The sequence below is a fragment of the Biomphalaria glabrata genome, chromosome 1 (assembly GCF_947242115.1).
Source record: "Biomphalaria glabrata chromosome 1, xgBioGlab47.1, whole genome shotgun sequence".
Lineage (NCBI taxonomy): Eukaryota > Metazoa > Mollusca > Gastropoda > Planorbidae > Biomphalaria > Biomphalaria glabrata.
This window is the reverse complement of record NC_074711.1, coordinates 89,366,612-89,394,282: the sequence shown is the minus strand read 5'-3', so window position 1 is coordinate 89,394,282 and position 27,671 is coordinate 89,366,612. Positions and strand designations below refer to the sequence as shown.

General features: G+C 39.1%; 1 protein-coding gene across 5 annotated transcripts in view; it reads left to right on the top strand.

Annotated features, from left to right (window-relative positions):
* LOC106077313 (solute carrier family 23 member 2-like) overlaps positions 1–27,152 on the top strand; it is a 38,398-nt gene extending 11,246 nt beyond the window's left edge. For 4 of the 5 annotated variants that reach the window (XM_056018453.1, XM_056018450.1, XM_056018454.1 and 1 more), the window contains exons 2-15: positions 567–767; positions 3,398–3,555; positions 4,180–4,277; positions 6,246–6,316; positions 7,547–7,728; positions 9,956–10,055; positions 10,417–10,573; positions 10,761–10,910; positions 11,196–11,299; positions 15,131–15,260; positions 16,344–16,481; positions 18,268–18,363; positions 21,228–21,351; positions 24,568–27,151. In XM_056018453.1, the coding sequence (XP_055874428.1) occupies positions 567–767; positions 3,398–3,555; positions 4,180–4,277; positions 6,246–6,316; positions 7,547–7,728; positions 9,956–10,055; positions 10,417–10,573; positions 10,761–10,910; positions 11,196–11,299; positions 15,131–15,260; positions 16,344–16,481; positions 18,268–18,363; positions 21,228–21,351; positions 24,568–24,688 (1,830 nt within the window). In that variant the 3' untranslated portion in view covers positions 24,689–27,151. Of the gene's footprint in view, positions 1–566; positions 768–3,397; positions 3,556–4,179; positions 4,278–6,245; positions 6,317–7,546; positions 7,729–9,955; positions 10,056–10,416; positions 10,574–10,760; positions 10,911–11,195; positions 11,300–15,130; positions 15,261–16,343; positions 16,482–18,267; positions 18,364–21,227; positions 21,352–24,567 lie in introns of all 5 variants that reach the window. The other variant, XM_056018449.1, reaches the window with a different exon arrangement.
* The last annotated feature ends 519 nt before the right edge of the window (positions 27,153–27,671 follow it).

Sequence of the window (27,671 nt, the reverse complement as noted above, 5' to 3'; positions counted from 1 at the left end):
AAGTAAAGCAGTGTTAGACAACACACACAAACCAAGACAGGACAGATCCAAAGCTTGAGGAAATTGTTCTCTTTTACCCCATGAGTTACAGGTCTAAGTTGTGTACTGTCCGGAGTAGAAGTTTGCCCTCATTGACATGTACTCTCTCATTAGATACGGTAGAGCCCAGTTTGGGTTCAGTCACACTCAGCTTATAGGATGGGGGCCTAACTACGCATTCCTGAACTCTGGGCCCACGGGTACCTTGCTACTGGTTGAGACCAATAGTTGTTTGCCACGTCATACTGACCAGTAGTTCAATGCAAAAATGTTTTTGTTATTGCTCTAATATTATTATAGCAGACTTAATTTATTTTGCCCATTTTGAGAAGAGCGATTTTAAATCGATATATGTATGACATTTTAAAGACCGAATTTATCACTTTGTGGTCGTAATTATGGTATTATAATTGTGTGTTTTACATTTGTGATTTTTTTCCCCTTAAATTTTTAATTGTATTTATACAAAATGAGCAAACGTATGTCAATATATTTAGACTATATTGTCATTGGATTAACCTCTCCAGATGGGGGTTGACAAATCGTCTGCGAATGGAGAGACGGGAAGAGTCAAAACGGAACCGGAAATGAACAATGGTTCCAATCAGAAGCAGACGACGGATAGAAAACGTGTCACTAATGCATCCACCCAGGAAAAGTCATTGGATATTCTGTATACTGTGGACCAGGTGCCGCCATGGTATTTGTGCATTTTTCTAGGATTCCAGGTACACGAACGTTTTATTGTATGTTTCATTGCCTTTTTTTACCCGACGACATTCGGGGTGGGGGGCGGGGCAAACTAGATGGAGTAAAAACATTTTCAAACTGTTTAATACTTTGGATTTATAATCTCTAGTATGTCTCTATGTCACCACAAGTTTCCTTGCTTCAAGTTTGTCTTAGAGCTCTAAATTTAATGAGTAAAAAAAAATTAAATGAACTGTAGCGCGATATCATGGCAATGGCATATTACATTTACTCAGGAGGTCGCCGCACCCGCCTCCCCCCTAGTTTGAGAAACAGTTCTATTTCTCGGGTGTGTCTCTCTCATTCACTCTCTGACTAGGTCTTCCAAAGTTTATGTCTCTCTCTTACTCTCTCTCTCTCTCTCTCTTTCTTACACTTCCTCCCCCTTCTCTTCCCATCTCTCTTTTTCTTTTTTTTTTTTTCATTCTTTTCTTTCTTTAAGATTTTTACTCTCTACCTTTCGATTTTTATTAGGAATTTTTATTAGAGCCTTCTATCTCCATTAACAATAAGTATATGTAACAGTTACCTTGTCTGAATTATACGTAACGGTTACCTTGTCTGAATTATACGTAACGGTTACCTTGTCTGAATTATACGTAACGGTTACCTTGTCTGAATTATACGTAACGGTTACCTTGTCTGAATTATACGTAACGGTTACCTTGTCTGCATTATACGTAACGGTTACCTTGTCTGAATTATACGTAACGGTTACCTTGTCTGAATTATACGTAACGGTTACCTTGTCTGAATTATACGTAACGGTTACCTTGTCTGAATTATACGTAACGGTTACCTTGTCTGAATTATACGTAACGGTTACCTTGTCTGAATTATACGTAACGGTTACCTTGTCTGAATTATACGTAACGGTTACCTTGTCTGAATTATACATAACGGTTACCTTGTCTGAATTATACGTAACGGTTAACTTGTCTGAATTATACGTAACGGTTACCTTGTCTGAATTATACGTAACGGTTACCTTGTCTGAATTATACGTAACGGTTACCTTGTCTGAATTATACGTAACGGTTACCTTGTCTGAATTATACGTAACAGTAACGGTTACCTTGTCTGAATTATACGTAACGGTTACCTTGTCTGAATTATACGTAACGGTTACCTTGTCTGAATTATACGTAACGGTTACCTTGTCTGAATTATACGTAACGGTTACCTTGTCTGAATTATACGTAACGGTTACCTTGTCTGAATTATAAGTAACGGTTACCTTGTGTGAATTATACGTAACGGTTACCTTGTCTGAATCCATTCCCCTAACTGAGGTGACCAGATATTTGACAAGCGAAAGCGGGACACATTCCGATTAATGGGGCGTTTAAAATGCAGACTCTTCTCAGACTTCGCCAAGCAAGGTGTTGTCATCCGTCTCTACGTCATTAGAGTAGGACAAGTTTTACAATGAAGCATTTATATTAAAGTTAGTGTTGATGGTAAATTTTGTTGATGGTTCTATATGTTAATGGTGCATGCGAGTTCATTGAAGACACAACAACAGAATGAATAAAGAATATACTTGATCACGCAGGCTGATAACTTCAACAATTTAATGAACAATAAAAAAGGGGCACAGTCCTCTGTCGTCGCTAGCCTAGCGTCGTCCTCTAAGGCGTATTGTCCGTTACTCCTCTAGTTCGTAGTCCTGCTCTTTTATTACTCGTCACATTACTTAGGAAAAACCCGATTAACCTCAACTTCTACGCACCTTGTGGCATTACATTAGTAACAACGTATCTCCCTCCAAGCTGTGTCGATGATGGTCCGGTACTTTCATCCTTTAGCGAAGCTGTTCTTCTGAGACCTAAGGGTCTACTTCATTGACGCATCTTCTTCACTGTTCTTGTAGAGTTTGTCACAAGGTTTTCAAGAAAACGTCAGGAGTCGACCGACACTCCTCATGCCTCAGAGCAGAGACACTCCTCATGCCCCAGAGTAGAGACACTCCTCATGCCTCAGACTAGAGACACTCCTCATGCCTCAGAGTAGAGACACTCCTCATGCCTCAGAGAAGAGACACTCCTCATGCCTCAGAGTAGAGACACTCCTCATGCCTCAGAATAGAGACACTCCTCATGCCTCAGAGTAGAGACACTCCTCATGCCTCAGAGAAGAGACAATCCTCATGCCTCAGAGTAGAGACACTCCTCATGCCCCAGAGTAGAGACACTCCTCATGCCTCAGAGTAGAGACACTCCTCATGCCTCAGAGTAGAGACACTCCTCATGCCTCAGAGTAGAGACACTCCTCAAGCCTCAAACACATGAGCCCACGAAGGATCAAAGAGGAAAGGCCGATAGATGGTAACTTTGAAGCTATTAATCAAAAGGTGATGCGTGAAATCAAATTTTGAAATAAAAGCGTGACATTGATCGACTTTTTTGAAGAAAGTGGGTCATTCGCCTTCCCGCCAGGACATTTTATGAGAAGCGTGACAAATGGTTCAAAGCGGGACTATCCCGTCTCATATATTTTTATTCCTATCGTTCTCTCTCTCTTACTTTACTTGAAATCTGTCTTTTATTATCATTCTTTTCATCAAACTTCTTATCTTCGATACTTGCAATGTCAAATTCCTTTTCAGCAATTTCTCACCGCGTTCGGTGCCACATTCGCATATCCGGTGATAATTAGCAGCGCCATCTGTATTCAGGGCGATGACGTAGGACTAGGGGAGCTAATCAGCACAGTGATATTTGTCTCTGGATTTTCTTCCATTATCCAGACCACATTCGGTATCAGGTAAGACTCAGTTTAATTAACTACCATACACAACAAATACGTATTATTGTGAAAATATTCAAACTGCATACATTATAATAATTCAATTTAAAGAAAGATAAAAAAAAATAATAACTTAGTAGTTTGTTTATTTAGAAACTTTTTTTATAATTTTAAGTATTAAAAAGCTGCTATTATTGTTTTATACTGGCCATACAATTACCACATCTCAATAACAAAACGTGCTATTGAAAATCCTATTGTAATATTCTTAGTTCGAATTACAACAAGATTAGAAGATTATTAAGAATTATATGTAAGGCAGTTTGCAGCACCCAGTGCTACACTCTGGCAGAACCTGCTGACGTCGCTGACCCCAAACTGTATCGGCACTGCCGTTCCTTTGGATACATCAGCTGCGTGGAGTGGGGGAGGGGGGAGAAATGATGTGTGGGCGACATCGTTTCGACCACAGCTAATGTCCAGGCATTCATCTCATTTCCATGAGATGACCCATAGTCGCTTCGTGACTGAAGGAGGCCATAGTAGTAGTATAGTATATAAAAATAAAGAGAGATTTTAAGATTTAATACAGGCTGTGGTTTGTTGATGAATTGTTGAATGTTTTGTCTGTCTTATCTACAGACTACCCATCATTCAGAGTATCAGCTACTCCTTCATCGTCCCCGCCTTTGTTGTGATGTCCGTATCTCCAGACAATTGCCCCTACACTGATCCTAAAGGTTAGTTAGCACTCCGCCTGCTATTTATGTAATGGCTGTCTGTGGCATTTCATGTCGTGCGAAATAGTTGTCTCCCTTTGTTACTTCTCATGAGGCCAATCCCTGATACACAACAACTGCGGTCTGAGGTCGGGCATCTGTAATCACCAAGTGATGTTGCACTTTCACCCTTCTTTCTACTTCTTGTGTGTATGAAGTAGCTGCAGGAACAAGATGAATACATATCTACTATTTCATGCAAGCAGCGAAGATCTATATGTACACTCCCAACTATTATTTTACAACTCCTATTAAAGTAAAGTAAATTTTCCTCTTTCAGCACTTGCGATCTATATATATATATATATATATAGTTCGTCCATCGTGGTTCGATGATGACCACTTTGTCATCCAGGGGGCTGATGGCTTTGCACTGGGGTTTTGTGCCTCCTCATGTGGCTGGTGAGACCTATGTGAGCCCGAAATGTTCGGCCGCACACTGGGCAGGTTATTCCAGCTGGAGCTAGTGTCGTTTGCCTTGCTTTTCTTTTCTGGCTTTTTTCTTCTGCCAGCGCTGTTCTTTTTTCCTTGCAGATCTATAGGGCAGATGATGGCAATTATCATCTGCTTCTTTGGCCATCACCACGACTTAACTTTCTCAGCGAAATTCAGGTACCCATATGAGCTGGGTGGACTCAGGGGCGCCCTAAAAATCCCGAAATTCAAAAGCCCAGTCTTCACTGAGAATTGAACCCAAGGTTCGAAAGACAAACACTTTACCACTTAGCCACCGCGCCCCCCAACTCCGATATATAACTAAACTAAAAAGGTTCAGTTTGTACTCCTTTAATATTAACACACCTGATACCACGTAATATGTGTTTGTACTAGTCGCAAGTTATATTGCTGAATAAATATAATTTATGGGTCTCCTTTATTTTCATTGACTTTGAATAGGAAATATTTTTTTGTCATACAATGTTCTTAATAAGGTCATAAAAACCTGGCCTTGAACTTGATATTTCTGTTCTATAACCTTAAACTTTCTATTATCAAACCTTTGTTATCGTAGTGTGTACAGATATCCTTTTAGGTAAAAATGAAATCATTTAAAGTGGTTCTATTGTAAATCACTTTGTTTCTCTACTTAAGTGTATAGTGGGTCATACTAAGACTACGCAGTTTGTTTTTTTCTAATGTTGTTAAAATGTACCACTGTCATAGATTTTTGCGACTATTAAGTAGTACTTTGAATAAATGTGACAGTTTATTTGACATAGAGTCCTTGTTAGTAGATGAATTTAAGTCTATTGTAGTTGAAAATCTTTCTGTCACCTTTTCACACTCTCACTCTCCCTTAAAAAAAACACACACACACACGCACGCACGCGCGCGCGCGCACACACACACACACACACACAACTTAAGTCAGATCTTGTTTCTAAGCGAGTCCTTATTTTAAAACATTAAGAGATAATTTGCAAGGCATTAAGTCTGGCAATTATATCCTGTAATTATCTTCTTATATAATACAGACGTTACTTCAAAAAAGAAGATGATTACGTCCTACGCGTCATGCATTCAGGCCTGCATATTAACCAATGACTTAAATTCTGCTAGCTCAGGCAACCCATTCCATGCTCTAATAGCACTAGGGAAGAAGGAGCATTAGTACAAATTTGTGCTAGCATATGGGACGAGGAACGTGCCTTTATCTTTGTGTCTTTCAGAGTATTTTATTAAATTTTGTTTTTGTATTTGAAGATTATGGTTCAGTGTTTTATGTATAATTGCTACTTTACTTTTAAGTCTTCTATCTATCTAAATTTAGTGATTTTACTAAAGGTGTTACTCTAGTCAAATACGAATATTCGTTTGTTATGTATCTCACTGCTCTATTTTGTGTCTGTTCCAGTTTCTGAATGTTTTCTTGAGTTATATCCCCTGTCATTGTTGTGTAATGTACTTCTTCGTTTGGTTTCTTTATAGTCAACAAGTCGACATTACCTCCCCTTGCTTCTGAACACCACAGGCTGATATGGAAATCTAACCTCTGTCAGGTATGTATGTAACAAAACAAATGACGCAGTATTATTACATAGGAAATGCTTACCCCTGGAAGTCATTGGGTGTAATGTCTAAGCTTTTAGAAGGGAAGATACGCCCCAGTATGGTGTGTATCATCAACTTTACTTTGCGTTCCTCACTGAACATAGGGCCTCAGTAAAAAAATAACGCCCCTGTCCATTGTCTATTCCCAGCTCTTTCCTGTCCTCTCGGTATACTGCATTGCGACGTTCGTTTTGGTCTTCTTCGCCTTGTGTCCTGGGGGTCCCACTCTAGGACTTTTTCCAACTCTGTTGTTAGTATTTCTTCTTAGATTAGTGGTGAAAAGAATAGTTATGAAACCAGGTTCTGGTCAATACATATCTCATACGAACTATTTTTCCTGCTATTAATCTTATCTACTAGGCTGAAGAGTTGAAATAGTGTGGTGCAGTATACCTGTTTGCTATTACCGAAACGAGCACTTTAAATCTTTATCCTTAAAATCAAGGTTTATTTTTTGGTTACCTTAAACATTTTTTTTTAAATAATAGCAAAATGTACTTTGGTTTGTACAAGTTAGATACTCTCTAGCCCAAGATACACATTTCCCAATGCTATGTCAATTAAAGTATCAGTATATCACTGATGTAAACATGCTTAACTATTTTATTTATTTAAGGTACAGTAATAGAAAATTGTTTGAACTCTCTTTTGGGATTTCGGCTAGCGTCAAGCTTGATAATGTTTTACATGTTTCGGATGTTCCTTCAAAGTTGAAGATAGGGCAGACAATGTAAAGATCCATCTCTCTCTGTGGCCCACGGTTAACGCGTTAATGTGGCCAGCACAACGACCAACCGCCTTTACTTTACCCAACTAATGACTGGTACCCATTAGAGCTGGTTGGACTCGAGGCGCCCTAAAGATCCGGAAATTTAAAATCTCAATTTTTACCAGGATTCGAACTCGGTAACTCCGGTTCAGAAGCTAACCACTTTACCACCGCGGCTCTGTTCTAAATGAAAGTTAAGCGCTTTATCACTTAGCCACCGCGTCTCTATTCAAAAAGAAAGTCAAGCGCTTTATCACTTAGCCACCGCGTCTCTGTTCGAAATGAAAGTTAAGCGCTTTATCACTTAGCCACCGCGTCTCTATTCAAAAAGAAAGTCAAGCGCTTTATCACTCAGTCACCACGCCCCCTGCGTTTGAAATAAAGCAATATTTCTATTTCACGTTCACAGCTGCAAGGAGCCTTGATGGTAGCCTCTCTGTTGTCCATAATCATTGGATTCACGGGTTTGATCGGATTCCTGATGAGGTACATCGGACCACTGACCATCGCCCCGACCATTTCTCTCATCGCTCTCTCTTTGTTCAAAGTGGCCGCAGACAAAGGGTCAACGCAGTGGTACATTTGTTTCATGTGAGTCACATTCTTATAGAAAATTTGTTTCTTGTGAGTCACAGAGTCGTATACAAAATTTGTTTCATGTGAGTCAGTCTTCTAAATTCTCGGTTTCATGTGAGTCAGTCTTCTAAATTCTCGGTTTCATGTGAGTCAGTCTTCTAAATTCTCGGTTTCATGTGAGTCAGTCTTCTAAATTCTCGGTTTCATGTGAGTCAGTCTTCTAAATTCTCGGTTTCATGTGAGTCAGTCTTCTAAATTCTCGGTTTCATGTGAGTCAGTCTTCTAAATTCTCGGTTTCATGTGAGTCAGTCTTCTAAATTCTCGGTTTCACGTGAGTCAGTCTTCTAAATTCTCGGTTTCATGTGAGTCAGTCTTCTAAATTCTCGGTTTCATGTGAGTCAGTCTTCTAAATTCTCGGTTTCACGTGAGTCAGTCAGTCAGTCGTATCCAAACTTTGTTTCATGCGAGTCAGAGTCGTATTCAAAACTTTCTTCACGTGAGTCAGAGTCGTAGGTCTATACAAACTTTTTCTCATATGAGTCAAGAGTCATATACAAACTTTGTTTCATGCTAGTCAGAGTCTTATACAAACTTTTTTTTTTTTCAAATATGAATCGTATACATCTAAACATTGACAACACTGTAAGGAATCTAGTGTTGGAGGCGGGTGTGGTTTTGTTGTGTATTTATGTTTTCTTGTTGTGTGGTGTAAACTGATCTGTACAGGTGTGTCTAAACGTTGTGGTGTCCAGGTCAGCATGTGTGTGTGTGTGTACTGTGTTATTGTGAACTGTTTTTTCATCCTTGTACAATAAAACCTAGGATCAAGACATGTTTCCTGTAGTGTTTTATTAGGTTACTACAGGAAGGTGGCCACATTTAAGGAACAGTCATTTCGACAGTGATATTAAATATATTCCACAAAAGAAAAAAAAACCCAATATTTTAATTCGTTCTTGTTATACATAGGCCCATGGGATTTTCATGAAACAAGTTCATGAGAGTAGTCTCCTCTTTGTTTATGGTCTGATGGGGTGGATGCGGTTAAAACTCTTATAGCAAATAAAACAGTCATGAGAGTCAGCCATTGAAATGGTGGGCTGTTAGTTTTGAAACGTAATGGATTCGTTTTTTGAGTTTAGGGAATTTGAAATATAAAAATAAAATAAAATGCATTTTTTATGCATTTCTATACTCATTAAAGACCGAATGAGAATCCGCTGCCGAGGACAGACGCAGAAATCGAAAAGAAAAAATCTCAATTGACAACCGGCAGCAATGGTAATGCTTGCTCTGGATAAGGCAAAATATGTAGGTCACAGCTGGGGCTGCACAGCCACGGGAAATACTCCATTCCTCATTAATCTTCGGACTCGAAGACAATCGTTATTATTATTACTATTATTACTATAATTATTACTATTATTATATGGAGAACTATTGTTAGTAGCAGTACTTTCAACTTATTAAAAAGAAACCCATAAAAATTGTGGTTCTAGAATAACTCTAAGAAGAATTGCAGAAATAGAATGAAGTAAATGGATTGTTGTTCCATTTTGATTTTATAGCCATTATAGACAGTTACAGTGAAATCTGTTTACATCGAGTGATACTAGCGCACATATTATCAAGGACTCAAATCGCCATTGTGATCCTGTTTTTAAAAATTACAAGGTAAGACTGTAGGGAACAGTACCAGGCGAAAAGAAAGAGGGAGGCAGTTCATAGGAAGCCATCAAATAACACAGTTAAGGAATGGACAAGCCTGTCTATCGTAAGGCAAATAACAGAAAGTAATAGAGAGAGACCATAATCTTCAAATACAAAATCAAAATTTAATGAAATACTCAGAAAGACACAAAGATAAAAGATAAATGCTAGGACAAATGTGTACAAATACTCCTTCTTCCCTAGTGCTATTAGAGCATGGAATGGGTTGCCTGGGCTAGCCAGGAAAACCAGTGACTTGGCAGAATTTAAGTCATTGGTTAACATGTATGACGTGTAGGACGTAATCATCTTCTTTTTTTTTGAAGTAACCTCTGTATTATATAAGATAAGGTAAGAAGTAACGTCTGTATTATATAAGATATTATTTTTTTCATATCACTAGATGTTCCTCAGCTATCAAAGATACATTAGCACAAGGGTAAAGGTCAATCTTTATCAGTTCTTATATTTCCTTGATTTTTTTTTATTTGTTTCGTTTCTTAACTGACCTTGCCGACTTTTTAAAACACAGGACCATTGTTTTGGTCGCCATATTCTCACAGTATCTACGGAACGTTGGTATTTCCTGTCCTTGCTTGCCAGATAAACTTCGAATTTTCGCCTTATTCCCAGTAAGTACATTAAAAATTTTAGGCCAAACTGTAATATTTATTTCACCCACACGAGAGAGATAAAACATAAAACCTTACTTGAAGTGTGTGATTTCATAGATAGTTGAACTTTAAAGAGAGATGTATCACTATATTATAGAGTGTTATATGTGTGTAATGTCATTTCAAATTTTGTAGAACTCTTTGTTTTCTACTATTTCTGTTTCAGTTACTATTTTCTGACTTCTTTTTTTCCCCCGTAAAACTAGCAATTAGTTCACATGTTCCTTGTCTATATCTTTGTTTTTATCTGAAAAGGTATTCATCTTCATCATATTTTTTATCTATTGCATTATTTATATATTAAAAAAAATATTTGCAGGTACTTTTAGCTATTGTCATATCTTGGATTATTTGTTTGATTCTTACGGAGGCTGGAGTGTTTCCATCAGAACCTGACGCTATTGGATACAAAGCCAGGACAGACATACGAGTAAAAACTCTGGAAGACTCTTCATGGTTTAGATTTCCTTATCCAGGTGAAATTCTCTCTATCTATTGCCATCCTTGACTCTCACTTTACGTGATTTTCCACTTATATTCTTCCTCTAATTTTTTTTAAATTGCCTTTGAAAAGGCAGCACGGAAACCTTCTTCCATATATCCACTTCCCTTCTATGTACCATGAAATATAAAGCTTATTCGTACATTTTTCTTCATTTGTAGGTCAATGGGGAGTACCAACGGTCAGTGTAGCAGGGGTCCTGGGTATGCTAGCAGCCATGTTGGCCTCCATTATTGAATCTGTTGGTGACTACTACGCCTGTGCGAGACTCTCTGGAGCGCCGCCTCCACCAGGGAGCGCTGTAAGCAGAGGTGGGCGTCTTTGTCTTAACACTGAACTGCAAGAGTCATATTCTGTACAATGGACCTCATTCACCAATCGTAAACAAACATTTAGTCACGTGATCTTATTGATAAAACAACGAAAAAAAAAACTGTCACATGACAACCATCATGAATTAAACGTAAGATCATAAATTATATAGAAGAGATAGAGCACCACGTGGCTAAATGTTGTTTGTTTACGATTGGCGAATGAGGTCCATTATGAAATAAATGAAGTTGTTCTTATGTATTGTGTTTGTTGTATCAGCGCAGGTATAGGCATGGAAGGAATCACGTGTCTGCTGGCAGGGGCCTGGGGAACTGGAGGCGGTAACACATCTTACAGTGAGAATATTGGCGCCATCGGCATAACTAAAGTAAGATTTACCATCAGCATAACTAAAGTAAGATTTACCATCGGCATAACTAAAGTAAGATTTACCATCGGCATAACTAAAGTAAGATTTACCATCGGCATAACTAAAGTAAGATTTACCATCTGCATAACTAAAGTAAGATTTACCATCGGCATAACTAAATTAAGATTTACCATCGGCATAACTAAAGTAAGATTTACCATCGGCATAACTAAAGTAAGATTTACCATCGGCATAACTAAAGTAAGATTTACCATCGGCATAACTAAAATAAGATTTACCATCAGCGAAAGTTTCATAGCTAAGCACTTTAAACTAAAATTGCTCACAAAAAATGTGAGAATTCAGTTTTTCAACGTAAACATTGTTAACTCTCTTTGTTAAAGTCATTTGGATAATCTTTTACGACTGCCGATGTGTAACACTGGGGTTGTGCCCCTTTGATTATGCCTGTCATTTCCCCGTGATAAGTGTGTTGGCCGTCAGCCAATATGGGGGGTGGTAAAAAAATCAACATACTTTAAACTGAAATCCATAAAGCCTTATGTCTGGTCTTGTTTTTGTATAAGCCTCTATTCACAAAGACAGAGGCTAAGACTGATTGATGGATCCTAACAGAAAATATGTCATCATTACGTTGACTCTTTGTGAAATTAAAAATAAAAAAACCTTCCATAGAAAGAAAAAAACAGAAACAAAACAAAGAAAAACATTGAGTGACCCATACACATCTTGATCTTAACAACTTCCAAAAGATATAACACCTTGACCAACGTCGTGTGCAGCAAAGGCCTTCTATAACATCATCTAAATCAGCGGTTCTCAACCTTTTAAGCTCGGCGACCCCTTTTTACAATTCCTCACTTTGCCGCGACATCCACCCCTCACACACAATAGAAGAATAGACAATAACAATCCATGTTTTCGATGGTCTTAGGCGTCCCTGGCAAATCGTCAATCGACCCCCAGGTTGAGAACCCCTGATCTAGATCATTGCTGTCTAGTATTGTTTACTCCACGTGAATAGCAAGATTACGTGGCAGTGGCGTAATTTTAAATATTTAATGTAAAAAAAATAGGCATTCATTTGGGATCTCCCTCAGGTTGGTGCTCGGGGGACTTTCGAATTTGGATCCCCCTTTCCCCACCCTAGCTACGCCACTGTCTCCTGTCATCGAGCAGCGATGAGAATCTCTTCTTTAAGACCCAGATGAATTTCTGTAACGTTCAGTTTTTGCCTTAGTGGACAGAAGACGGCCATTTTGATATTTATTTGAAGTAAGGTGGAGTGGGTGGCGGTGGGTATTTTTTTTTTATATTCTACATCATGTATGCCATTTTTTTAAAAGTCCGTTGAAACCAGTGTCCGATGATTGTATGTAAACAATAACACTATACACCTGTGTGAATTCTCCTGGCAAATAGTAAGGCCTATGTCAGTGTGACACACACAAGTTGAATGTTTGGAATTGGGTGTCAAATGTTATATGTTATAGCTACAATGTTTTTGCTGAAATAATCTTTATAATATACACCATTGAGACTGACATTTTACGTCTCGAGAGACGATCTTTTCCCTTTGCAACTTCTTGTGTGACTAAAGAGGCCAATCCTTGATACACAGCTGCGATCGCAGGTTGGGCATATATAATCACCAGGCGCCGTTGCATTTTCACCCTTCTTTCTGCTTCTGTTGTGTATGACATCTGCAATCCGTTACCCTTCCTTTATGCTCTCTCTCCATGTGGATCTATCCAGTGCCACCTCTTCCCAGTTGACAGTGTCGATTTTGAAGAGCTTCATGTCGCGTTTGCATACATCCGTATAACGTAAAAGTGGGCGACCAGCGGCTATACTGCCTTCTATAAGACCGTCATACAGGATGTCCTGAGCCAGGACTCAGTAATACACACCAATAAGCACTCTTAAAATTGACATCATCCATCACATCAAGCTGTTGTTTTTTTTACAACGTATTGTGTAAGGACCTTACATTGCCAGCTGCACAGTGTAAGGAAGCCCCTTTGTCTTCTTCTACATTTAGCAATATAGCTCCTCTTTTTTTTACTTTTTCCTCTTAGGGTTTTTGTTTTGGTTTCAACTTTCGGTTTGTCATTGAGTTCCAAGATGGCGTGTGTGTTATTCTTATCTTCATACTTACCCGGGAATGCTACCCTGCCTCATAGTGGCGCCCGGGTGGAAACGATCGTAAGAGGAAATGATTAGGCTAAAGGGTAGCAAAACAAAACTCTCGTGGGGGTGCCTAAGGGGGTGCGAGAGCATCCTCATTGCACTGCGCGGAGTTGTAAAAAAACTCCCACAACCTTGTCACAATCCAGGCACTGTTCCTCAAGGTGCCGTTACATAAATGGCGTGTCCAGCACGGTTAGCCTGGTATAGAAAAGGAAAATGGCGGGGGTCTTAGTCTACGCGGCCTCTTGTCACGAGTCTGACCCACCCGCTTGACAGAACAGTGTACACTGTTCTCATTCAGGCCGGTGAGAGAGAGCTCTTGTTCACTTTCGCTGGCCTAGAGTTCCAAGAGCCGAAGGCTCAACTCTACCTGACAGTTTCAAGAAGAATCTTCATACTTACAACTTACAAGCGATCTATATAGGAGATTTTCGTATATGACAGAAAAGCTATAAATAGCAATCTTTTTGGTGTATCCGGCGTACAAAGTAAAAAAAAAAAAAAAAAAAGTGTTGATTTTCTGTTGCCTTTTAGAAAGTTGTAGGAATATGTAGTATACATTTCAGCATACATTTCGGGATTTTTTGGGCGCCCCTGAATCCACCTAACTCTAATTGATAAAGTTCTAAAAGTTCCCCTTTCAGACATTGTGGTCTATAGGGCAGATGATGTAAAGGTCTTCTGTTTCTGTGGCTTACGGTTAACAACTACCAACCGCCTTTACTTTTCCCCAACTAATGTCAGGTACCCATTAGAGCTGGGTGGACTCAGAGGCGCCCGAAGATCCCGAAATTAAAAATCCCAGTCTTCACCAGGATTCGAATCCCGGTCCCCGGTTTTCCCCGGTTCGGAAGCCAAGCGCTTTACTGCTCAGCCACCGCGCCTCCTAATAAATACCTGACCTAATTTAGGGAAATTAAAGGCTGTTGGTCGTTGTGCTGGCCACATGACACCCTGCTCGTTAATCGTTGGACAAAGAAACAGATGACCTTGACATCATCTGCCCTATAGGTCGCAGGGTCTCAAAGGGGAACTTAGAAGCCAGTTCAAAATAGTATAGCCACGGATAGTGAGTCTGTCTATAGGCCTAGCTATTGCCATTGATAGTTATATTTTGAAAGGTCCGTTTATGTGTGCAAACAAAGGATATCTATATTCATTGAAGTTGTCGACGTAGTCGGCTATGGCATACACTGTTGGACTAACATCACGCTTTTGTTCTTAGTTTCGAATGTATTTATTTTTATTGGTTTAAACGTAGCAGTTCTTTTGAAGCATTTCTTTTATAACGATCGTTTTCAAATGGATTCATTGAGAGACAACTGATGTATTTATTCTTCCAAGTTTAATACTTATTATTTCCCTTGTCCAATGTTTAACATGTGAACTCTTTGTTTCCAGATAATTCAGGTTCGAATATCATTAAATAATCATGAATATGTCATCTTTAGGAAAATCTATATAAACATGCAGCACATATATTTGTCACGATTTTATTAAAAATATCTTTCTCTTCTTCACAAAACAAATATTGACAGATTGATTAGATCAATACAATGTGAAAAACGATTTTTAAAGTTAAAATCGCTTTAGCCTTTATTGTTACACTTTGTATATTATTATATATTATATATTTAGGTCGGCAGTCGTGCAGTGATACAAGTAGCTGGACTTATCATGATAGTCCTTGGGTGTCTAGGGAAATTTGGGGCTCTCTTTGTGTTGATACCGGAGCCAATAATTGGAGGCTTGTTTTATGTGATGTTTGGTAAGTAATTTGTATTGTACTGTTACTCTTTACACAAAAGACATAAGAAGCAGCTATGACTCAGTTAAACTCATTAAATTCGCTGATGATACTGCCATATTCGGTCTTATTTCAGGAGACGAAACTCAGTATCGAAGTACGATAGAAGAGTTTACAAACTGGTGCACTGGCAAACTTTATAGAACTGTATGTCACAAAAACTAAAGTACTTAAAATAGATTTCAGAAATGATACACGAACTTCTGATAGAGACTACATCGATAGAACATGTAAAATCATATAAATATCTAGGCGTCATCAGCTCTCACGGAAAGGCCACCTGGGAACTCTGACAAAGAAAACAGCCCAGCGACTATTTTTCCTATATAAACTCAAAAGCTTTAAACTAAATAAGAAGATCCTAGATAATTTATTCTGCGCGACTATGCAAAATCTGCTGACATACGGAATAACTTGTTGGCAAGGCAACGCTTCATCTAAACTGTTGCGCCGACTAGAAAAAATTCTAAAAACGGCATAAAAAATCACACGCACAACATTACCATATTTAAAGGAACTTTTTGAACAGAAATGTCTAAGAAAAATCGGAAAAAATCTTGGAGGACAACAACCACCCGCTCCATCATAACTACGTGAAGTCGTTGCGAAGTGGGCGACTACTGTCAATCAAAACAAGAACAGAGCGGTACAGAAACTCGTTCGTACCTTACTTGATCAGACTATATCAACGCCACTCGTTGATCAAGAAACATGATAAGGACCAAGATGCCTGTGTGTAGTCGATCAATGAACTCTTTATGTTGTGTCTGTTCTATTAATGTGAATGTTTCTGTTGTGTTGTTTTTATATGAGATAAGAGTCCTTGTAATCACAACAAGTTTCCATAAGGATCAATAAAGCAGTGTTAGTCTTTTTCTTTTAAAACAAAATATACTAGATACAGAAACATGGCTATATTATTTGTTGACGTAAATTTGTAAATAAAGCTTGTTCCAACTAGTTCTTAGCTATCTGCCCCTGCTTTATTATCTACAATATTGTTGAGTCCGTGTTTATAAACAGGTCTGTCCACCTCTGTTTCAGGTATGGTTGGTGCCGTTGGCATTTCCAATCTCCAGTATGTAGATCTGAACTCTTCCAGAAATCTCTTTGTCTTTGGAATCTCAATATTCTTTGGATTAAGTGTGCCCAACTGGGTCGCCGACAATGGAATACAGACAGGTAGGTACAGAGTAGGGCATTAGTAGCTCTAAGTGGTGGCTACTGTAACGGATGCATGCATAATCAGATGTACTTGGAGTATTTCTAAAGATACTTGAGCATACTAGATGCGTGTGTACCCTGTTGAGTGTATTACAATTGCGAGTTTTTTTTTATTATGACATCCGCCACAAGAATGAACAGGTACTAAACAGGAACAAAGACTCAAATGACTTAAGTTCACTCAGAATGAAACTTCAAACAATGTTTAATACAGAATGGGCCACAGTCTAGTCCGTCACTAACAGTAATGTTTACTCCTCAAGAGTCTAGCAGTAACTGATTTCTAAAAGTCTTTCTAATCTCTAACCCCAAAATCTACGTGGTCGCTAAAAATTGTACGTTCACTATCGGTCTAATAAAGTGCGCAACCCAACTAACTAACCTAGCTATCTAACACTACCTATCCGCAACCACTTCGCCGCCATCTTTCGAGAGGTGAGGGCTATGACGTAATGATCTTCCAATCTTAAGGAAAATCCGAAGCATGTAAAACAAACAAATGAAAACAAACAAACAAATTAAAAAAAAAATGTCTTCACGAAGATTCTAGGTGCAAATCCCAGCCACCCTAAATTCATATTAGCGCTTGAAATAATGATTACATAAAAAGTTGCTAAGTATTTATTATTATTTTTATTTCTTTTTATCTCTGTCTCTCTTTTTGTGTGTGTGTCTCTCTCTCTTTCTTTTTATCTCTGTCTCTCATTTTGTCTGTCTGTCTGTCTTTTTCTCTTTCTTTTTATCTCTGACTCTCTTTTTGTGTGTGTCTCTCAACCACACATAAGTCTTATTCTTTAACTTTCTAATTTTTAAGTCTTTCTTTTTTTCTTTCTCTCTGTCTCTTCTTTTTGAGTAATTGCTAAGACAGGAGTGATTCCCTTTAAGAAGGTTATATAAGGCCTTGCAAAGCGCGTTTAGTTGCCACTTGCTACTGAGTTACCAGCTTGACCACTGGACCTTAGTCTGTGACATTAGAACTGTATATATACTTTTTAAGGGCATCACTCCTGCCTTTACAATGTCTCGAAAACAGTTAACTCCCCATTATGTCACAGCCTCAAACCCAAAATAACTTGCGTAAGTTGTAACTCTGACACATTCAGGTCACGCCGTGTTTTACCTTCCTGCTTGACTTTTACATCTCAGGTTACAGGACCCCAATTTTTTTTTTCTACTTTCTGATAAATGTAGTCACCTGATGTCACGGCGCCCTAATGTTGTTTATTCTGTCGCCTTAATGAATGAACCTCAAGCTTCAACCCTGCCTACTTCTATCCCCCGCCGAACTGCAAGATGTTTAAGCCAGTACGAAATAATGTGCAGTTAGGAAGGAACGGCTGAAACATATAAAACAAACAAACATATTCGTTATAGGGCCGAACCCCGAAATCAGCCGAATTGGCGAAATGGCCATATTTCGGGTTTCGTTCATAAAATATAGGTCAATATGTTAGACAATTGAAAGGACAATTTGTCCGTTTTGGTGTCTCATTTCTATGTCGATACAATCTCTTGGCCTCAAATCGCATACATCTTAGATTTCAAAGGACTGACAAATGTAAAGATTTACTTCTCCAGTGCACATACGAATTTAGGGAAGGGGGATGTTGCCCATCAGCGTATCGTTGGCATTATCGCCATTTTCTTCTTATTAGCATCTAGAATACTTAGTCGAATGAATTATGACTAAACAAGTTTTTTAAAATTTTGTTTGTAACATATTTATATATTTTTTTCCTCCTAGGGAACTCGTTAGCTGATCAGGTCTTAAAAGTTCTGTTTGGAACTAGTATGTTTGTAGGGGGCGTGCTTGCGTTCTTTCTGGATAATACAATACCTGGTGAGTAAAATAATCTCGCAAATCATTTTGTTTTTACTTGTGAAGGACTTTAAATTTGGCGCTCGGTGGCTGAGCGGTTAAAGCAGCTTGGTTTCCGATCCGGGGGTCCCGGGTTGGAATCCAAGTGAAGACTGGGATTTTTTAATTTCGGGATCTTTGGGCGCCTCTGAGTCCACCCAGCTCTAATGGGTACCTGACATTAGTTGGGGAAAAGTAAAGGCGGATGGTCGTTGTGCTGGCTACATGACACCCTCGTTAACCGTGGTCCTCAGAAACAGATGATCTTCATATCATTAGCCCTATAGTCCACAAAGTCTGAAAGGGGAACTTTACTTTTACTTTCAGTGTAGCCCTAGTGCCACAGCAAACACGTAATGACATCACACCAGTGGCGTAGCTAGGGTGGGGGGGGGGAGAGGGGGAGACCTTGAAAATCCCCCCGGGCCCCAATTTGAGGGAAGCCCTCAAATAAGTGTTGTTGTTTTTTTTTTTTTTATAAAAAATTAAATATTACGCAAAATGCAGGGGCTCCTAAGAGGTCAAACGATGGGAAATTCCTAGCTTCGCCCCTGCATCACACTGACCGACTGCTTTGATACCTAAATGTAATTAAATACAAAATAGCGACATTTAACAAAAACTAAATGACAGTGGCGTAGCTAAAGTGAGGGGAAGAAATTTGAAAATGCCCCCGGGCCCCCAAATGAGTGGTTTTATTTTACATTGAATATTAAATATTACGTAAAATGCAAGGGCCCCCAAAGAGGTCAAGCCCCCCAAGCTCCCAAATGATGGTTAATTCCTAGCTAAGCCTCTGCTAAATGATTATTTTAGTTTAAAAAAAAAACAAACTTAATTCTAACTAGAAGTACACTGTACTATTCTATCACAGATAATCAACCTTTAATAGTTTCTTACGCTTTTCAATTTTATGCCACGTTGGAATATGTCTTCATCTGAAAAGTATCCTAGTAGTCATAGCTAATGTCTGCCCTAAAAGTCTGGTTTTGTCTTGGTCGTAATAATGAATTTTTATTTTACCAACCTTTTATACTTTGCACCCAGTAGCTTGTTGATAGGAGCCTTACCACTGGCAAATACGCCCCTAGCTTGTTATTAGGAGCTATACCACTGGCTAATAAGCCCCAAGCTTGTTGATAGGAGCCTTACCACTGGCAAATACGCCCCTAGCTTGTTATTAGGAGCTATACCACTGGCTAATGAGCCCCAAGCTTGTTGTTAGGAGCCATACCACTGGCTAATAAGCCCCAAGCTTGTTGTTAGGAGCCATACCACTGGCTAATGAGCCCCAAGCTTATTGTTAGGAGCCATACCACTGGCTAATAAGCCCCAAGCTTGTTGTTAGGAGCCATACCACTGGCTAATGAGCCCCAAGCTTGTTATTAGGAGCCATACCACTGGCTAATGAGCCCCAAGCTTGTCATTAGGAGCCATACCACTGGCTAATGCGCCCCAAGCTTGTCATTAGGAGCCATACCACTGGCTAATGTGCCCCAAGCTTGTTGTTAGGAGCCATACCACTGGCTAATGAGCCCCGAGCTTGTTGTTAGGAGCCATACCACTGGCTAATGAGCCCCAAGCTTATTGTTAGGAGCCATACCACTGGCTAATAAGCCCCAAGCTTGTTGTTAGGAGCCATACCACTGGCTAATGAGCCCCAAGCTTATTGTTAGGAGCCATATCACTGGCTAATGAGCCCTAAGCTTGGTATCGCTGTCGGTATCATCGAGTTCATTTTACATTGCTCTGGGGACCTAAAAGAAAGATTCTGGTTTTTAAATTGGTCAGTACCACATTAAAAGAAGTATAGACAAGCTTTTTTAATGCTCTGTACACTTGGTAATGTACTTAATGACACTTTTATTCGCATTTTTTCTAGTCATTATTTTTTTAAAACTATATATAGTTATTCAATCTTGGTTCGATGATGACCACTTTTGTCATCCAGGGGGCTGAGGGCTATGCACTGGGGTTTTGTGACGCCACATGTGGCTGGTGAGCCAATAATGTTTGGTTGCACACTTGATAGGTTATTCCAGCGCTGTTCTCTTGTCCTCAGCGATTTGTGCATTTGTGCGCCAGTTCTCACAGACGGTTATGCTCTGTCATATGCTTCAGTCTCCCAGGTGGCAGGGTCAATGCTGAAGGTTTTCAGAGAAGCTTTGAGGGTGTCCCTAAAGCGTTTTCTTTGTCCACCTTGTGAGCGCTTTCCTTCCCTTAATTGGCAATACAGGAGTCGTTTAGGGATGCGGCGGACTTCCATTCTGCAGATGTTTCCTATGACTGCATAAGGGATTGTGAGGATGCTTTGCAGGCCCATTCCTCGAAGGACTTTAGTATCTGGTACTTCAAATCTTAAATTGTCAAAATATCATTAAGACTAAGACTAAGACTGCTTTATTGATCCTTATGGAAATTCGTTGTGATTACATGGACTCTTTTCTCATATAAAGAACATAATAGAAACATACACATAAATACAACAGACATTAAACATATTTTGCGTATCAGCCGCGGTGCGAATACAAGTTTGAACATAAAAATTGTTAATGCTGATCATCCTGTTTCTAACAAAAACATATATAATGTCTTAGAAATGAAGAAACCCATTAGCACGACTCTGAAGAAAAGACTTCAAAGAAGATAAGATCTAATTGTCAATATGGCAGAACTGCCTAAGGTAGTGATCAAGAATTTCATATATCCAAGATGCAGAGTTCTGTAGACATATGTTATTGCTTGACATCCGATCTATTCTTGTTTCAGTGCACTGAAAAAAATATTTCCATTTACCAGCATAAGTTCTATTCAAATATATAATGCAGTTTTAATGTCGTCTGCAGGTACAAGAGAGGAAAGGGGGCTGTTGGAGTGGAACAAGGTCAAGGTTGGATCTGAAGATGAAGATCTCTCGGTCTATGACCTCCCTTTGATACAGAAATATCTGAACCGTCTAGCATGCACTAAGTTAGTCTTTTTTTATATAATGACATTTGTCTTTGATGGGCTGGTAACAAATGTATTGGAAAGCCATGTCAGTGAGGAGTCAGTCTAGACATCAGTGACAACTTTTGTTGGCAATTATTTTTTTCAAATGTTGAATCATACTTTAAGAGCTAAGTTCGTGTTTGCAATAGTAAGAAAGGAGTGTTTTCAACTTTTATGCTGCATTTACTCTCTCTCTCTCTCTGTGTTACTCTCTCTTTCTCTCTGTCTGCATGTGTCTCGCTGTCTCTCTCTCTGTCTCTCTTCCTTCCCCCTTTCTTTGTCTCTCTCTCTGTTTCTCCCTCTCTCTGTTACTCTCTCTTTCTCTCTGTCTGCCTATCTCTCTCTGTCTGTCTCTCTTCCTCTCTCTCCCTTCCCCCTCTCTTTGTCTCTCTCTCTGTCTCTCTCTCTCTCTGTCTGTCTCTCTCTGTTACTCTCTCTGTATCTCTCTCTTTCTGTCTGCCTGTCTCTCTCTGTCTGTCTCTCTTCCTCTCTCTCCCTTTACCCCTCTCTTTGTCTCTCTCTCTGTCTCTCTTCCTCTCTCTCCCTTCCCCCTTCTCTTTGTCTCTCTGTTACTCTCTCTTTCTCTCTGTCTGCCTGTTTCTCTCTGTCTGTCTCTCTTCCTCTCTCTCCCTTCCCCCTCTCTTTGTCTCTCTGTCTGTCTCTCTTCCTCTCTCTCCCTTCCCCCTCTCTTTGTCTCTCTCTCTCTCTGTTTCTCTTCCTCTCTCTTCCTTCCCCCTCTCTTTGTCTCTCTCTGTCTCTCTCTCTCTTTCTCTCTGTCTGCCTGTCTCTCTCTGTCTCTCTCTCTGTCTCTCTTCCTCTCTTCCTTCCCCCTCTCTTTGTCTCTCTCTGTCTCTCTCTCTCTTTCTCTCTGTCTGCCTGTCTGTCTCTCTCTCTCTCTCTGTCTCTCTTCCTCTCTCTCCCTTCCCCCTCTCTTTGTCTCTCTCTCTCTCTCTCTCTATTTACAATAAAAAAAAAAGTAGCATGGCAGGTGTACATAGCATTAGTAGTTCAAGATCTTTGGAAATATGAAAAACATTACAAGTTTTGAGCTCAGACTCTTTGTAAAATGATAGCGGAAGAAAACAAAATTAGAGAAAAGACTGATCAAAAGCTTAAACCAAACTGTCTCTTAATTCTACAAGGCGTTTAAAGAGTCTAAAATAAGCAGTCACCGTAAACGAATTGACTATATGTAGGTCTCCTTCTGTCGTAATGACCATGGTTCATCTTCATCTCGTGTAACACCTTTTCGTGTGACTGTTGAGCCCTGTTCTGGAGAGGCGTTCATGTCCTCACAAAACGCAGGTAACGATGGTCATTGATTAAAAGGTAGACAATCATGATATTTTTTTGCCTAGCTTGTTTTTTTTTCCAAAGATGAAGTCATTGCTTTTTTCATTAGCCATAGTTCTTAGTCACCATCTCTCTCCTTATCGTGCGGTCCTGGCTACGTCTTCCAAAAAGTCAACATCGATGTCCACAGCTTCGAGGTCATGTTTGACCACATCTACATATCTAAAGTATGTATAGTGCCACATAATTGAAGGTATTGGCTGTGGTCAGGCAAGGAGAGGGATGGGCGCCAACATGCTAATAGCTGGCCCTCGTCAAACCTAGCATGTGAAGTCTGGACTTGGCGGCCTGTGCGTAACGTCACAAAACTAGACTAATCGGAGAGAAAGGCAAATACCAGCACAGTGCTGTGGAGCACTCAAGAGCAGGACAAGACACACAGAAAGTCTCTGGTCATCGACTGCACCCAAACTTGTCCCCGGACGTCTTGACCAAATCTTGCTTCCGGAAAAGGATGGGCTTTAGGGCGAGAGAGTGAGGTCGACGTGTTGAGCGAATCCTCCTCACTTTAATCATAATTCCAGCGCAAGTCACTTGTCACTCGTTACATCACATGAACTATCTACTGTCGAAACAACGGAAACTACAACTCTATGTCCATATCATAAGGTCCACATTCCTTCAGGGAACAGCAACAGGAAAAAAAGAAGAGGCAGACAGAGAAAACGATGGAAAGACAACATAAAAGAATGGACGGGCCTGCCATTCAAAGAGATTCTATCCAAGGCAAAAGATAAGATAAGATAAGATCATTTTATTGATCCAATCAAATGGAAACCCAGTTTGACTACAATTGACAATATCAGTGTAACTACTTTACAAACACAATATGGATGAAAAATTTGAACAACATTCACTCACACACATACACAACCAGCGCTTTATGAGTTTGACTTCTACGTACTTCTCGATGACGACAGCTGATCTTGTAACACTCAGACCGATAGTGGGATAAAGGAGTTTTTAAATCTTTCTGTCCTAATGGAAAGGAGAAAGACGTTCAACAGATCTTATGTAGTGCCTCAACGGTCCAACAGACTAAGATTTGTATATATAGGATGAGTTTCGGAATACGTTGTCTCAGGATGGTGACGATACATGGAAGATCCTTTCTCAGTCTTACACACGCTTTCTCGTCATGTGATTTCAGGCAGTGTGAGTAAAAGACATTTAAATATCGCTCTTGTTTCACTTAAGTTATCGGTGATTCGCTACCTTACATTAGAGTACTTAAGGCACAGACGTTAACTTACCAAGTGGCAACATGAATTATTATATTCACACGCCTTTTCGGAAGCTCCTGGCCAGCTAAACACCCAAGTATTTGCATGGCTTTGTCCTGTCTTGGTTTGGCTTTGTGTAGTGCCTGATTGTGTGGTATGATCGCTGGACTGTCGTTTGGTCGTCTCGGTGGTCCCAGGTTCATACCCTGCCCGCTGCGATCCCCCTTCGTCCTGTGGTAGATTATCTTCAGCTCTGAAGGAACATCCGAAACATGTAAAACATTGTACCGTTTAAAGCGGATAGCCGTAAGCCAAGTAATAAGATCATCTTAAAAACTAGGACGGGAAATCAGGCAATACTATTAATAGGCCCAACCTACCACTGTCTTTAGTGTGTACAGTTCATTGCAGCCGTTTTCGAATTCATTGGAAAGGTAATTGTGCAATTTTTGAACACGAAGTGTTTTTTTTTTATCATTGTGTGAGTTTGTATATGTCAGTGCTTGTGCCAATACAATGTTTTCTGTATAATGAGCAATCATTATATTATTTAATTCTTATAATACTATGTACAATTCTAAACTGGGGAGTAATTATTGTTCATTTTTTTTTAATGCAGGTATATACCATTCTGTCCTGGCTCTATTCTTGACAAACACGAGGAACCATTCGCTGGCATGGAGAGTCAAGAGTTACCGACGTCAGTTTCTGAAAATAGACATTTGGAAACTAGGATTTAATAGACATGCTCAAATAATGCTTATAATAAAGAGAAAAAAACCCACTGTTCCCAAAGTCATTCTTCATCACATGACATTTTGTTGAAAATCACTCCTGATTATGGAATGTTGAAAAACTATAGAGTAATAATGCATGAATGATTTGGATTGCACTTGCATATATTCTTTGTTAGTTATTTCTTTTCAGAACCAGTTTCCCCACACAATACACAGACAAAAATGTTATAAAACTATTTGACAAAAATAATATGTATGTAATATATGTATGGCTGATAGTGTATATGCGCTCTGGACTGACGATTGATGGTCTCGATTGTACTAATACTTGGCCGTCCTTAATAATCTTAAAATATGTAAAACAAACATACAATAGATCTACATTTAAAACAACAATTATTCATTAACAACCAAATTTCAAGAAGATGTCAGTATCTGATTACGTTCATTTAAAATATAAGCCAAATTAATGAGCATCAATTATATTTTTGCCACCATTTTATCCTAAGGACAAATTCGTACAAATACTCCTTCTTCCCTAGTGCTATTAGAGCATAGAATGTGTCGTCCATGTCTAGGTCTAAATCTATCCACTCTTTGCATCGGTACCCTATTGCTATAGAATGTGTTTACCCGAAGGTAGAGTAGAGCAGGGGTTCTCAACCTGTGGGTCGCGACCCCCTTAGGGGTCGATTGACGATTTGCCAGGGGTCGCCTCAGACCATCGAAAATATGGATTGTTATTGTTTACTCTTCTATTGCTGTATGTGTGTGAGTGGGGGATTGTAGAAAGGGGTCGCCGAGCATAAAAGGATGAGAACCGCTGGAGTAGAGACTCGAGTGGAGAATGCTTTTTATATAAAATCTAGATCTACATCTCAAATAAATAGACTTAGTTTTAAACATTCACGCCTTAATTTGAAAAGTTATAATTCGAAAGATATGGAATACATCTAGTCTTGGCCAATCAAAACAATGCGCGCGATAGGTTATTTATTTATCTAGGGCAAGATGACACATCGGCCTAATTGTTGCTGTACACAGCGAAAGACAATTAGTGTATTTAGTCTCTAGATGAAAAAAAAAAAAAAGAAACAATTTTTAGATATTAAACTTAAAGTAAATGAAAAGTTGTTGTTTTTAAACCATTTAAATATAGAATCAAATGAATAATTATATATATATATATATAGCTCCTCCTTCGTGATCGAAAATGGGCACATTTCTCAATTCCTATGGACTTGATGAAAAATGACTGTTAAGTCCAATCCTCGCTTTAAAAAGCCGGCCGCAGATAGGCCTGCTTCTTCTATCAGCTTTTGTTGGTTCGGCGCTCTATCACCCTGGCCACTGTAGTCGACGACTAAAGACTTCGCGGTAAAACTGTAGGCCTACATCTAAAAATAGTTCTAGTATTTCTAGTGTTTACTTAGATCTAATTGTAAGTTCAAATTTTGAGATAATAAAAGCCAAAATTAAGACTTACAATGCAAGCGAATGTACAGATCTAATTTAAGAAAAAACACACCTTTTGAATGTGCATTAAATTAAACAAGCTAGTTTATTAATGGTCAGTATGTTCAATAACAGTTCTTCTTTCAGACCTTGCCATCTATAGGGCAATAAGGTCATCTGTTTCTTTGGCCAACAGTTTACGAGCAAGTTGTCTTGTGGTCAGCACAACGATCAACAGCTTTTACTTTCCATAAATAAAGTCAGTTACCCATTAGACTTGGGTGGACTCAGGGGCGCCCTAACAATCCCAATTTTTAAAATCCCAGTCTTCACCGAGATTCGAGCCCTGAATCAAAGGTTCGGAAGCCAATCGCTTAACCACTCAGCCAGGATCAATATTAGACGTTTAATATTTATTGTGTTCCCACATGGTAACTTGATTTGTAGCTGTGCGCTGTAAGAATCACGCGATATTGTAAGGCTATTTGGCCTAAATCTAGTAACGTCTAAGAAGTAGGCATTAAAAAAAACAACTAACTTTTAGGGTCCTTCGGTTATGGCAGGGCTACTTTACATATCCTAATATCAGCTCTATTATCTAAGGAAAGCTTATGTCAGGTTTCAAGTTTAGTCAAACGACTTTGATTTCTATGACAGACGTATATACACCTTTTATTCAATTCTATATATTAGATTATTACAAATTTTGTTGTTTGTTTTAGTTCAAGAATATAAACTAATTACGATATTAGAACAAAATGTTTTAATTTATTGCTTCATATTGATTGTTGTTATGGAGTATATGTGCGTGTTTGTGATGTAACTATAAGTAAAAAGGAGCGGATGGTTTTGGTTGTGTAGGCTGAAGAGTTTCTGATGAAACCACGAGTTGGTCTGTCGTAATACAAACGAAGATAGACTGGTATGAAAGTTGAAAGGGAAGAAACTAGTAGGTGTCATGTGTTAATCTAGTCATGCATGTTTATCATTGGCTTAAACTTTCCTAAGTCATTGGTCCTCTTGGCTGATCCAGGCAACCCATTGCTCTAAATAAACATAATATCTTGTTTAAATTATTATTTCATTTGTGTTTCTACAAATATCTAATTGCAAGGGGAATCTTGCGTCAATTTGTCAATAAAAGTTATATTTAGTTTCGTTTTAAAAGATGCTTGTTAATGTTTAACCCAAGAATTGAACACACCTACATCGGTTTTGTCATACAAACTGTTTGGACTCCAAACCAACGAACAAGTATTAATAACATCATTCTTCTAGCGCAGCGGTTCTCAACCTTTTAAGCTCGGCGACCCCTTTTTACAATCCCCCACTCTGACGTGACCCCCACACACACACAAATACAGAATTGTAGGGTGGACAATAACAATCCATATTTTCGATAGTCTTAGGCGACCCCTGGCAAATGGTCAATCGACCCCCAAAGGGTTCTAGCATCTAGACTCCGAAATGCATTATTAACCAGGTGTCTCTTTTTTTTTTAAAAAAAAAAAAGGGCGGGGGGTATATTTTT